Source organism: Cyclopterus lumpus, chromosome 10, assembly GCF_009769545.1.
Source record: "Cyclopterus lumpus isolate fCycLum1 chromosome 10, fCycLum1.pri, whole genome shotgun sequence".
In the NCBI taxonomy this organism is placed as follows: Eukaryota; Metazoa; Chordata; class Actinopteri; order Perciformes; family Cyclopteridae; genus Cyclopterus; species Cyclopterus lumpus.
This window is the reverse complement of record NC_046975.1, coordinates 6764085-6777542: the sequence shown is the minus strand read 5'-3', so window position 1 is coordinate 6777542 and position 13458 is coordinate 6764085. Positions and strand designations below refer to the sequence as shown.

The 13458-nt window shown below is 47.1% G+C and overlaps 2 protein-coding genes across 2 annotated transcripts; both read right to left on the bottom strand.

Moving 5' to 3' along the window:
* Window positions 1-616: 616 nt before the first annotated feature.
* pdgfrl (platelet-derived growth factor receptor-like) lies at window positions 617-3778 on the bottom strand. The gene is made up of 6 exons (XM_034543728.1): window positions 3600-3778; window positions 2602-2875; window positions 2361-2512; window positions 1808-2101; window positions 1211-1347; window positions 617-939 (listed from the first exon to the last, which is right to left on the bottom strand). Exons 1-6 carry the CDS (start codon window positions 3652-3654, stop codon window positions 751-753), a joined length of 1101 nt encoding a protein of 366 aa, XP_034399619.1. The 5' UTR covers window positions 3655-3778; the 3' UTR covers window positions 617-750.
* Window positions 3779-6289: 2511 nt separating this feature from the next.
* On the bottom strand, window positions 6290-13458 carry slc7a2 (solute carrier family 7 member 2). The gene is made up of 11 exons (XM_034543426.1): window positions 13089-13458; window positions 12844-12999; window positions 11720-11885; window positions 11458-11594; window positions 11155-11377; window positions 10162-10301; window positions 8280-8382; window positions 7593-7804; window positions 7328-7494; window positions 7097-7205; window positions 6290-6588 (listed from the first exon to the last, which is right to left on the bottom strand). Exons 1-11 carry the CDS (start codon window positions 13456-13458, stop codon window positions 6401-6403), a joined length of 1971 nt encoding a protein of 656 aa, XP_034399317.1. The 3' UTR covers window positions 6290-6400.

The window sequence follows — 13458 nt, the reverse complement described above, 5'->3', positions numbered from 1 at the left end:
TGAACTCAGCAGGCACGATATCAAATATCCTTAAATGTTTTCTCAACCACAAACCTGCATATCCTAAGCTGAAGCATATTCCAAAATCATAACCAAATAACTATTCAGCAAAGTGGAAACTGCAGCACGTGTTGCATTGGGCCAAAAATAGTTCTGGGCCTGCGGATCACATTCCACATACGGAGTGCATTAGGACGTCAGCCGGGCACACGGCTCCGCTTCAAACCAGATGTTCCTCTTGACAACAGGCTGCACAGCCAGAGCAAGTCTCCAATGGCCGCTGCTCTCGTTTCGTTGAAACGTTGCTGCGTTTGAGAAGCTACATGTGAAACCCACTCTCCTGCAGAGCGTCTCTGAGCAAATGCTCCCAATAGATCTGCTGGACTGTCGGCACGCCTCGTTCTTCTTTGGACTTCAGATAAAGTGCACTTGTGCGTCTGCTCATTGTCCTGCTGCAAAATGAATCATCTCCTCCACAAATCTAAAAATGAGTGCAACACGTTGGCTTCATGCTTATGACCTTTGACCTTGCATGCAGCCATGCACAGTGTGAGCTCTCCAGCTGCAAGTGTACAGCATGGGTCCAGTTTTAGGAATGAACTCGTCAACGACAGCTGTAGCAAATCTTTTTATTATGTCATCGCAATCTAAAAATACACCCATTGTTATGTACACACACGCGTCGATTCCATCGGGTCTCCCTGGTTGGTGTGTTCCCGTTCCATCTCGACACGGGCGCCGCTGCCGGGGCTAGTTGGACACGATGCTGGTCGTCACGATGGTCTCTCCGTTCTGGTTCTTGGCTTTGCAGATGTAGTTTCCAAAGTCAATGGTCTCCATGTCTTCTAAAGTCAAGACGCTCTGGGAGATCCGCGTGGTGTGGCTCATTCCTCTGTTGACAAGCCTCCAGGAGGTCTGGGTCTGAACCGGGCGACGGCCCTGCACATGAAACATGATTTATTGCCATGAGTTTTGTTTCCGGGCAGGAAAAGGATGTATCACGGTTGGGTAATCACAAAATCCACCATGGTTTATCAACAATACCTTATAATACCTTATGACCCTCTGATTATGAATTAACCCTGTTTACAGTATAGAAATGTCTGTGTGGACCATTTAATTGAAGCAAACTAATGCGTTTGAAGGCAGCTTCCTGATTGTCTTTGTCCTGGATCACGGTCTGCCCAGTTAAGCCCAGTTGCCTTCTTACCTGACCAGGATAAGACCAGGTGAAGCTCACGTCCACCTCCGGCTCCCCCAGCACGCTGCAGGTCACGTTGACGTTGTCGCCTCCACCCACTGACTCCGGAGAGGCTTCCAGGCCCACAAACGGTGGCCCACTCGGAACTGGTGACAAGAAACGTTAAAACGACGTTAAAACGTTGCAGTATATGACCAGTTAAACCTCCATCACCAGTTCGAAGTCCGTTTCTCTCCACCTGCCAGACAAACATGCCACTGGAGCTTCATTTGACCTAAACCCCTCCCCCGCCCCATACACACACACACACACACACACACACACTTTCCATTCCATAAATCCACCTCTCTTCCTCCTCCCATTTGCAAAAGCTAGACTGTTTCCATTTCAGTTGGAAATCATCCACATGAACCGAGCTCAGCAGAGATGAGCGAGGGAGATTTCGACATCCCTGAAATACAACCTTTTCCTGGAGGCTGATGAAACAAAATAAATTCACGCCTTTGTGAAAATGCACAATTCAATCACAATTCCAGCATTTGTGTTTGGCAGTGAAACACACAGGAGGAGAACAGGTCACCGATCCTGCACTCTGTGACTCCTTACCCTCCACGTAGAGCAGCTGGTACTTGGTGGAGATCTGAGGGGTGCCCTTGGTCACGGCCTTGCAGTAGAAGACTCCCCGGTACTCCGGGCTGGGGTTCTGCAGGACAAACCCCTTGGTGGGGTCGTAGGTCACCTGCGTCCCGTTGGCTGCGATCTCCTCCGGGGGGACCTCTCTGTGCAGGGACACCTTGGCCCGCGGGTCGGTCACACGGCAGGGCACCACGGCGGGCCGGTCCGGGCGCAAGTACACGATCTCGAAGTGGATGGCAGAAGGAACGAAGAGGTTGTCTTTGTCTGGTTAGGGGGACAAGTGTGAGGTTCCAACGTGGCATTGGCCTCTGTGACCAAAACACACTCCTAATTGAAGACCGGCCATCCAATCACAAGGATTTGTGATTGGATGGCCACAATCACAACATGTGTTAGATGGACCACGGGGTTGTTTCTAGTCATCATATAAATGATGACAAAGCATTTCTTCCTATTCTATACACGTTATAATGAATCCATAACCTTTTATTAAAAGGGACATCATGTGCTCAGTTTGTCTCACCTGTGAAATAGATGTATGAGACGTAGGTGCGCTCGTGGTCTCTCTCGCACTCCGAGCCGTCACACACGATCACCCAGCAGCTGTAGGGCCCCGTGTCGGCAGCAGAGGGCGATGTCAGGATCAGCTGGCCGTACTTGTCACTGGGCTTGATGCTGGAGGCGGGAAAAAAAAATATGACTTTCACACTCGCATCAGCTTTTAGCGCGACAAAACAGCTGGCGCACGCTTCTGGGGGGGGCACCTGAGGCGCGAGTCGTTGAAGGTGTCCAGGTGGGACGGGTACGACCATCCGATAGAATTGCCCTTGCAGCGCAGCTCCATGTTCCTCCCGGGGGCCAGAGTGGAGATTGGGCCCGGGCGCAGGAAGCGGCCCTTGTCTAAAACTTGGGTCAGCAGGGACTGGCCTTTCCCTCCGCCATCTTTTGGTTTGGCCGGTCGCACCTTCACCCGCTTCCCCCCCGGACGGATGCGGTTCTCTCCTATGTCCTTTCTCCGCTTGACCTGCTGGCAGGCCCCTGGATACACAGAGGGGAGGAGGGTGAGTCAAAGCCAAGAGCCGAGGTGATGGAGATTACTCCGAAGTCATAACACACTGCCCAGACATGGTGTTCCGTTGGCCCGTCCAGAGAGCTGCTCTTAGTGTTTCCCCCAGCTGTGACAACAGTTGAACAGGAAGTGTGAAATCCTTATTACTGGCACAAAATGTCCAGAAGCTCTTTCAGCTGGAGCACGGAACACATAAAGCAGTAAAGACAAAATCAAATCAGTCTTCAGCAGCGTAGACTTTCAGGCTTTGTTGTTCCATTCTTCTGTGCAGACTTAAAGAGAACTCCAAGCAGAGGTCAGCAGTGGAGGCTGGTTAATTAGAAACGCATGCTGCATGCCTCAGATGCAGCTGGTTTGAGTTGGTCTGCAGAAAAACTTCACACAAGTCTGATGCAAACTTTTACTATTGACGTGCATTATATACAATTCAAACAGAGCAGATTAGTTGCAGTGTGTGCCTGAAGAGAGACGAACAAAGATTGAAAGAATGTGTCGATCAAGTGTTTGCCTCATGTGAAGGAGATCTACCTCCCAGCCAGTCACAGAAGACTGACCTCAGCCAGCCACACAACCTCATATTATGTCGTCCTCCCTATACCTCCATGTTGCACTCAAAGCTCTCAAGATTTGGGACCAACAGTTCATTTTGCTTTAACCGTAAATCTACGAGACGGATGTAGAGACTGCACTCACCGTGTTGGAGCTCCACCCAGAGCAGTGCCAGGCAAAGCCCGACCCAGAGCTTCATGCTGTGTGCTGACGGGATGGCGTGCTCTGCTGGGACGGAGAGAGTCGGGGAGTTTTTCTCAGTAGGAACTCTTCAGGCTCCGGCTGCCCTGTCTAGATTTCCAGCTCCATCCTCCTCACAGAATGAGAGGAAAGGGGAAAATAAGCTCAGAGCCCTTTCTGTTTCCTCCCATCTCCTCAGACACCAGGACCAGAAGCAGGAACTCTGCTGCCCTCTGCTGGACCTGTGTGGAAGTCATGTTCAAGGACAGCCTCACGTCTCTTTCTCACACCTTGAAGATTACTTACATGCTCATGTTCATTGTTTCACATGATGCACACCTAGCAACGACCTGACAGCAGGGGTTCGGCCCTGGACCACGCTGGCTGTGATGTCACTCAATGGGATGTTTCAACGCGTGAACTGCACATTGGAGCTGCCGTAACAATGCATGCATTCAATTGGGACAAACTACATGGCGCTTTGACCTCTTACTCATATTTCCATATTTTTATGTTTAATATGCCTTTCAAGCACCAGGCGGTGTTTTGGTACTGGTCCCTATTTAGTGGATGCACGTGATCGTATAGGACATTTACATTAAGTACTTTTACTTTGGATACTACAAGTATATTTTGCAGATAATACTTCTGTACTTTTACTTAAATAGGGTATTGAATGCAGGACTTTTACTTGTTTCTGTCATGGAGTATTTTCACATTGGAGTATTGGAGTAAAAGATCTGAGTACTAACCATAAGTTATGCATAAACGGCCACATGGGGGCGTCATCTACATCAAAAAATTAATCGGTTCTTTGATTCATGGCACAACTTTCAGGTTTCACTCAAATGTTGGGTTTTGTTCAGATATCTTGCTAACTAACAGACAAATGAAACTTAAACACAACCACCTCGAGGCAGTCATTTAAAAAAAGAAAGAAAAGGAAACACCATACACTGTCTTATTGGAAAAGACATTTATTGAACATGTGCAGTTGGAAACAAGTGATACTGTATCATGACTGTGTGGTTGCGTCTCCCCTGTAACCTCACTGGAAGACTCCACACTGCTCATGTAGAGGTTCAGTGTAGCAGAATTCTCCAAACTCCTGCTGAGACCAGCTTCTGAATTTGTTCCACGTTCATTTAAACCACTGCACTGCACATCAGGGCTCAACACTCAGATTAAAAATAATACGCAGTTATACATATCAGCTTAATAATGAAAATGTGACATAAAAGAGTAAAAGCTTTATTACAGAAACCAAACAAAAACTCTGCGGCATCATTTTCCTTCCAGCTCAAAAGACTCCACAAGCTTCTTTTTAGTTTTTCCTTCAGGTTCACCTGCCTCATTCTGTGCATTCGTTTGTTGACAGTTGTTAGTCGAACGTTTCACCCCCAAGACAAACAACAGTTGCTTCCACGTTGTCTCTGAATGGCTGTGTGCACGTGAGTAAACACCCCAACGCTTTGACACATGCAGCCGATCCAACAAATATCAAACGTGTACTTATTTTTGCTGTTTGATGTCCCCTAAATTTTTACCTTGTGAAAAAGTGGCCACTGAGGCCAAGAATCGGTTGCCAGTTTCTCAAAATGGTTGCCAAACCCGGCAACTGTTACTGTCCAGCCCGCTTATTAAATCACCCTGATCAACAACATCCCAACGTTTCTATACTGTTAACTAGAGCTCACTGAGCCTGACAGGGATCCCCCTGAAAGCCCAGAGGAAAGAATGAAAGCTGAATCTTTATATTTGAAACCGGTTCCAGTCCTTAAATTAAGACGCCCACCACAGGAGAATAAACCTGGGAAAAGGATATGTATAGTTCTGTCTAGCCACATCATTGAGGGTCATTTATATATATATATATATATATATATATATATATATATATATATATATATATATTATAATAATTCTATATATTTCACAACTGTGAAAAACACTACCACTACTATACTTCTTGAGCAGAGCTCCGTATCAAATATGGATCTTCATATTCAGATTGTAACAGTTCATAGATAAAACACACCCTAGCAAAAATACAAAAGTAAACCTGTGCCACCAGGGTGGCGGCCAGAGATAGCTCAATAACTACAGCTACAGATTGCTGTGATCTGTTGTGTATCACATCAAGCCTGACATTCCCCACCAGCACTTAGTGGACTTTCTTTAGTTGAGTCATGACATGCTATGCGCCTACAAATCTATTTGAAATATTGAAGATTGGTCTAAGAATGACAGGTTCTTTCCTCCCGCAAGACATAATTCAGCTTGATGAATGACATCATCCCTCTAACCTAAAGAAAGAACAATGAGTGCTTCTACCACAAGCTAACATTACTTTTAATAGTAGTACATAATTGGTGTATCCAAAACTAATAATACTCTGAGAGGAATAAAATGGAAAGCACGTATTCTCAAGACGTTACATAAAAAAAAAGAAAACACACTTGTACAAACCTGCTTGAAGTGTAAAGAATACCAGAAAAAGCAAAAGTCAATAATGAGAGAGAAAGGCTTTGCTGCTTCAGTGTGAATTAAAGGAACATCACCCTCCAGTGTGTTACCTGTCCTTTTTAAGCCTCCCTGCTTGTCTGTAAAGCCCAATGTGACCTATGGGAGTCCGTCGCAGTGATAGAGCGGCTGACCCCACCGTGAGGCCGCCGGTCCAGAGTTCTGACGCTGCCCGTGTGAACAGGTGCATCAAGGCAGAGCTGCTGTGTGCTTTCATGCATCTGTCGCCTCACAGAGTCCCTTTAACACCGGCTGGTCTTTTCCGGGCAGATGAAACCCTCTTGGTCTTTTCCTGTTGCACCCGTGCCGGCCGGCTTCTCTCCGCCGGTCTTACCATGTTCCCGGGTGCCGCTGCTCTTGACCGGGCCGCGGAGTTTGCGCTGGCGCTCCTCGCTGTGCCAAATGCCGTAGCCGAAGTAGATCAGGAAACCTGAGCGGCGACCATTGAAAGGAAAAGTTGTTGTTTTTGAAACCATTTTTAGGAAATGTTTGCTTTCTTGCTGAGAGTTGGAAGAGGAGATCAATACCACTTTGATATCTGTTTCCTAAATATGAAGCTACGTCTTAGCGTAGCTTAGCTTGTACGAATGACAAAATCCGTCTACCAGCACCTCTAGAGCTCATTAACTAACACAATTTAAACAATCTTCTTTGTTTAACTGGTAAAAAGAAAAGTGTGAGGGATTATGTGACAAACTATTTCTCGACGTGAAGTTTCCAACGGTTGCCTGGCAACAATCATAGTGAAAACAAGACGCCAGGAAGTCTAGCGGCCCTTATACTAAGCTAAGCTAACTGTAGCAGCTCTAGCTTCCTGTTTAACATACACCTGAGAGGGGTATTGAGCTTCTCACCTAACTCTTGACCAAAGCAAAGTGAATAGGCATATTTCCAAAAATGTCCACTACTCCTTTCAATGTCCAAAATGGGTCACTCACCCACGGCCATCCACACAGAGAAACGTATCCAGGTATCTCCACTCAGCTGAACCATGAGGTAAATATTGACGAATATGCTCAGAATTGGCAGAAAAGGCAGAAGGGGAACCTGTGACGGATACAAGCAAACAAACAAAATAATCTACCATCAATGTATTTGTTTTGGATCGGCCTCATCCCATAAAGTGAGACGCGTTATAACAGCGGTGCCCTTATCGAGCTGCCACGCACCATGAAGGAGACCTTCTTGGTGGTCTGAGGCTGCCTGCAGACCATGAAGACGCAGCCACTGAAGATGAGGAGGCACACGGTCAGGAGCGCCAGGATCCACACTTCCATGTACAGGATGGAGTAGATGTGGTACGTTGTGAGGTAGCTGACCACGCACACTACCAGCACTGTGGTTTGAAAACACACACACACACACACAGACACTTAATTCTGACATCTTTTGTCACATCATTAACAAAAAACAAGAAGAAGAAGATTTGCTTACCGAGCACACAGATGGTCATGTTGACCACACTGGAGGAATGCTCGGAGGGTGAGGTGGGAGGGTGCAGGACAGCCTGCAGGGTGGAGCTGCCGCCGTTCAGCATGTTCAGGTGGGACTCGGACTCCGTCAGGTCAGACTCCCCCACCTCAGAGGACAGGTAGTCCCTCTCACCGGGCCCAGCCCGTCGCTCCATGTTTCCATCTGGCTGGTACCTGGACGACCACGGAGTCAAAGATGAAAGGTCACGAGTTTGCATTTCACGATGGAAAATTGTTGGAAGCACAACCTGTTTATATACAGCCTCCTTTATGCCGCTGCAAAGCACTTTGATTGTCATTGTTTGGTTTTACTTTACAGCCGAGGCGAGTGAATCCAGTTGAAACCAGTGCACGAACACTGCGTCCGTGTTCACGCTGCTGTGGTGAGCCTCGATGCGACCGGCAGTGGTGGACAGCGTGTCCAGAGTTTTTAAAGTACAAGGAGCCCGAGTAAACACTTTCATTCACCCAAGCAGCGACATCGTATTCACACAATGGGTGCATTCACGGTTCTTACATCACTAGAGTGATGTAACAACATGAGGCGTATATATAATCGTACCTGTGGGTTTTTAGAAAAGCTAAAAGGGGAGCCGTTTCACAATATTGCACAAATGAGGTCTTCTTAGTTATTTGCAAATGTACCCACCTGAGAATCAGCACACACGCGGCAACCAGCGAGTAGGCCAGCAGGGTCCCAATGGACATCATGTCAACCAGCGCTTTGAGGTCAAACAGGAAAGCCATGATGGCTACAGGCACAAAAAAAAAAACACAATTAACACTAACACTTATAACTTAACATGTATTTATTTAACGGGATCAGTCTCTCAAATTACATGAAAACATTTACACCCACAATTATAATTTGAAAAGCAGTTTTCTTCCGATGCCCCATCCAACAGATGCACACATCGTCAGATGCAAATTAAACTTCATGCAGATATGTTTTCACAATTTAAAAAAAGAGCTAAATGTTTCCCCGGACTGGCAGCTGCAATCACCTCCGTGCTGAGGGTCGTTTGATGTGAGATACACTGCGGTGCGCCCTCTCTAGTATCTCAGCACCCGACTCCAGTATGGAGCTGATCTCAGCGGCACAGTACAAACACAGAGCTGCTCCCCGGAACATTATATTAAAGAAAAGAAAAACAAAGAAAGCTCCCCCCGCCCAGGTCTACCAGTTGCTCTGTACGTGGCCTGTGTGCTGGGTTCCTTCCCAGGGTTCACATCTGCCTGCCACTTGCCCAGGTCAATCATCTTAAAGGTCAAAGCCCCAACAGCTGAGCACAGTGAGCATGATGCAACCGCACACCGCACCTTACCGCAACCTTTAGGAGGAGACCTTTTTAATAATGTATGAGCACCACACCAATCCCCAAAGGCCAACTGTTTGTTTTCCTTCTTCATTCTATCATTAAAAGTATAAGTAATTTTACTTGACTATGTCCTCTCAGGTCGAAAGTTTCATCCCGAGTTCATTGTGCGGTCAGAACTGTACTCTTATGCAACTGTAACCACGGCCAACTGTGATGTCACGACGTACTGACACAGTCTGGAGTACACTTGAGCTAAGCTAAGCTAAGCGCCTGCGTTGTTTAATCTGTACGGAATTAATGCAGCAGCCATTGTAATGTGTCACATATTTTTCTGTGCCTGTTGAATCCCTGCGTTAGAAAAGCTGAATGGAAACGGCACACATTTGAAATGACGCCCTCAACTGGATTACGGAACAACCTTTTCTGAATAATGTAGCAAAGTGTATTAGCTCCAAACCAGCTGAGGGAAACGCGACTATCTTTTTGCACCATTTCAAACGTTTGCTTAAAATGAGCTTGACAACTGAATGGAAACACGGCTATTGTGGTTTTACTGGGGGTCATATGAGCAGTGACTTCCTGGGCTGGAGCAGCGACTTCCTGGAGTCACGGACTGAAGTGGTGAACAAAAATTATTTTCAATAATTTACAGCCTTGACAAAGTGTGTAATGTTTCCTCACATGCTTGTGGAAACACCATCACTACGTTTAAACATGCAGCCACCACCACCACCACCACGTGCACTGATGAAATCCCCAAACAAGTCCACGATACAACCCCACCACAGGCGAGTCCTCGTCCCGGGAGCTTACCCGCAGTGGTACCTGCCGCCATGGTGGCCGCCACAGGAGACTGGCGCTTACTCACTTTGGACATAAATTTGAACAGAATACCATCTCGTGCCATGGCAAAGAGAATGCGCGGCAGAGGGAACATGGAGCCCAACAGGCTAGGGAGAAGAGGGTTCGTGGTTAAGTTGAGGGCATTCTGGGAAAGAAAACATGACACCTGCACAACTGTGAAAGAACAGCATGTGTGTATGGAGGGAAAACCTCCGAAAACTTGACTTTAAGAAGAGAGTGTTGAAGTGTGGGTACGTTTCCGGAAGAAAAGAAGCCAAATGATTATCTGCATCTGTGTCTGTCTTTCACATTTGATTGGTGGAGGACGATTAGCAGGAGTAATCTCACTGACCGCTCCCTGGCTCTCACCTGCTACTACACCGGAGGTCATAGTGGCAATAAGTGGGGTCTTCGTCTTTGGATTGATTCGGGCTAAGACTTTGAAAAGCACCCCATCCTGTGCCATAGCATAGATTACACGAGGCATGGGGAAAATGGAGCCCAGCAGACTGCATGAGACAGCAGAGACATGCAAGACCAACACGTTAGTCAAAAGCCCCAAACACAGAGACACACATTTACACCAACAATCACATCATCCAAGCTCCAGAGCATGCTGAAAGGGACAGTTCACCGCAAAATACAAGAGGGGCGTCTGCCTTATCTCCAATATAATGGGACTGTGTGGCACTCGGCTTGCGGCAGACAAATATGTTTATTTTGGGGTGAACTGTACCTTTTTTGAGTAAACAAGTGTCTTTCTTTCCTGTTGGCATGTTTCACATCAGTCATTAACTTCCATCAAATTAAATCAAATACAATACAATAGATCTATTGTTGCTGCTTTTAAGGGCAAAAGTCACTTTTTTTTTTGAGAGCTCGGTTTGGAGTTGAACTTCAAGGGATGTCCCTTGAGTTCAAACATATGAAAGCACTAAAATGTGTGTCAAAGGGTTTTCACAATCGTGAAAACAACTGCCAAAGGGGCGGACCCCTCAAAGTAACAGCCTGAACACCATAGATATAGAAACCCCTCAGGGAAGAAAGACGGAATTAAGTCACACCAATATATTGCTTATAGCACATCTTTTTTATGATACTCTAATTGCAAAAAGTGTATTATAAAAACATGCAGAGAGAATTAAGCATTGCACCCACTATGTCCCATTGAGCGTCGGGAATCAATCCGATCGTAAGACAGATAGACATAGATGTGTGGTCAGAACTCTCCTTCACCATTATTACCCATGAAGAACATGGAACTTAAAGTCGTATTGTAAATAAAATCTGAACGCTTCTATCTTCAGTGGAAACTGATATTGTGTCCTCAACTTATTTTCTGAAAGCACATCCAGTGTTTACCTGGTGGAGAGGGCACACAGTGACCCTGCAGCGACCACGTATTTGGCCGGGCTCCAGCCCACGTATTCAAAGGCCATGGGCAGAGGGCTCTTCTCGTCCAGCAGGTAGTAGGGCATCATCAGTGTGAGCGCGGCGGACACGCCAAAGTACGCCAGGAAACACACGCTCAGTGACACCACGATGCCGATGGGAATGGCTCTCTGGGGGTTCCTCACCTCCTCGCCTGTCACACACAAACACGCCAACGTGTGGACATTCGGCTCTGACGTGGTCACGCTAACTCACAACCTATCGATGGCTCACCTGTCGTGGCAATGCAGTCGAATCCAACAAAAGCGTAAAAGCACGTGGCAGCTCCGGCCAAGGTGCCGCTGAAGCCGAAGGGCATAAATCCTCCGACTCCGTAGTCGCTGCTCACGTTGGCCGTCACCGACAAGTTCCTGAAACATATTCACTGTCATTTCACAGCAACAATTGAACTTAAAAAAGTCCAGTTGCTGTTATGAGACAACAAACCGGACTGACCATGAAAGCCCATGAAAACACCTTTGGATGGATACATTACCTTGTAACTATGGTGACATTTATAAGGGATTCTTCAGTTATCTTCCAGTTGTGCATGTCTCCTTTGACGAAGCCGGAGATGATGACGAACAAGAGTACGAGCACGTTGATTGAAGTGAAGACTTTATTGACCCAGGCCGACTCCTTCACGCCAAACGACAGGAGTCCTGAGATGAGCAAAAAGGGCAACAGAGCTCAGAACGGTTGGTTTGGAATACGAGGCACTGCTTCAATTCATGTTTAATGTGTTAATGTCCAGTAGTCATGGGTGTGTGTCATCAAAGCTATTCATTAGTATCAATATCGTCGCGTTGTGTCACTCTTCCAAAAAATAAAACTAATGCTTTTTTCAAAAAGCATATGAACTTATCAGACTCGGCGTCGGCGGCCATGCTAGCAGTTCTGTGAGGTTGTGCTGAGGCACTGTGGTGCTTTGAGCTAAATGCCAACCACGATGAGTTATTACAATCCATCGTGAGGACTACGTGCATATCCCAGACGTGCAAGCAGATTTGGCGGAAAATAAATACATTCATGAAAGGATTTGTAAAGAACATTGCTGATCTTGTATTCATCTGGTTTTGATGAATATGTATTGCATCAGGTATACACATGTGGGTTGACTGACTTTACATAATCATTGCACTGGCAGGCCAATGGACAACACATACTGTATGATAAGGTTTTCACTTGTATGTGCACAATCCCAGGACTGTCATGAATCTGAGTCCTCTGCAAGTCCTCAACAGCTACTGACAATAATGTATCCTCGGCTGCTACAGTGGAGCTTGTCAGTGACCTGAGGTTGTAGAGAAACTGGAGTTGTACGGGGCAGTTCCCAGATGTGATTGTGTTTGACTGTGGGAAAGAGAAGCGGGGTGCTGCTGAGTACTAGCAGGAGTTTCTCAAACAGCAGGGAGGGGGACGTGGTCTCCCAGTGTACTCACACTGCTTATTAAGCACTACTTGTCATGCCATCTCTCTATTGGATTATGCCAGCTGTGGCTCCTGAACGTTGGCATGTGTTGAACAAGAAGCACCAATCCTGGTTTCTGTTCTTTCTCACCAGCCCCTGATGCAACATATGGACTGGGGTTTTATGATGTTCAGCCTTTGCTGCCTTACCAGAAAGCAGCAGTATCAGGCACACTGCAAAGAAGTCAGGGTACTGAGCCAGACCGGGAGAGTTCATGCTGAAGTAGGTCTTACAGAACGCCTCTATGTGCCCTCCTATCATGTCATCAAATGTGCCACTCCAAGCCCTGGCGACTGAGGAGGTACCTGTGAGAAAAGCCAGGAGAGAAAACCAAGAGCAACCAATCAGCATCTTCTTTAAACCACCCGTGAATCAAAGACCGCCACTAACTCACCTATCACGTAGGAGAGAATGAGGTTCCAACCGGTGATGAAGGCCCAGATCTCTCCCACCGTCACATAGCTATAAAGGTAAGCAGAGCCGGTCTTGGGGACGCGCGCGCCAAACTCAGCGTAGCAGAGTCCGGCCATGACGGAGGCCAGGGCAGCAATTAGGAAGGAGATGACTATGCTGGGGCCTGAGTCTCCCTTGGCCACCTCGCCGGCCAGGACGTAGACGCCGGCGCCCAGAGTGCTGCCAACCCCCAGGGCGATGAGGTCGGCGGTTCCCAGGCAGCGGCACAGCTTCGAGTCCTCCAGGCTGCTCATGTCGACCACTTTCCTGCGCACCAGGGAGCGGCTGAACGACAGAACCTGCTCCAGCAT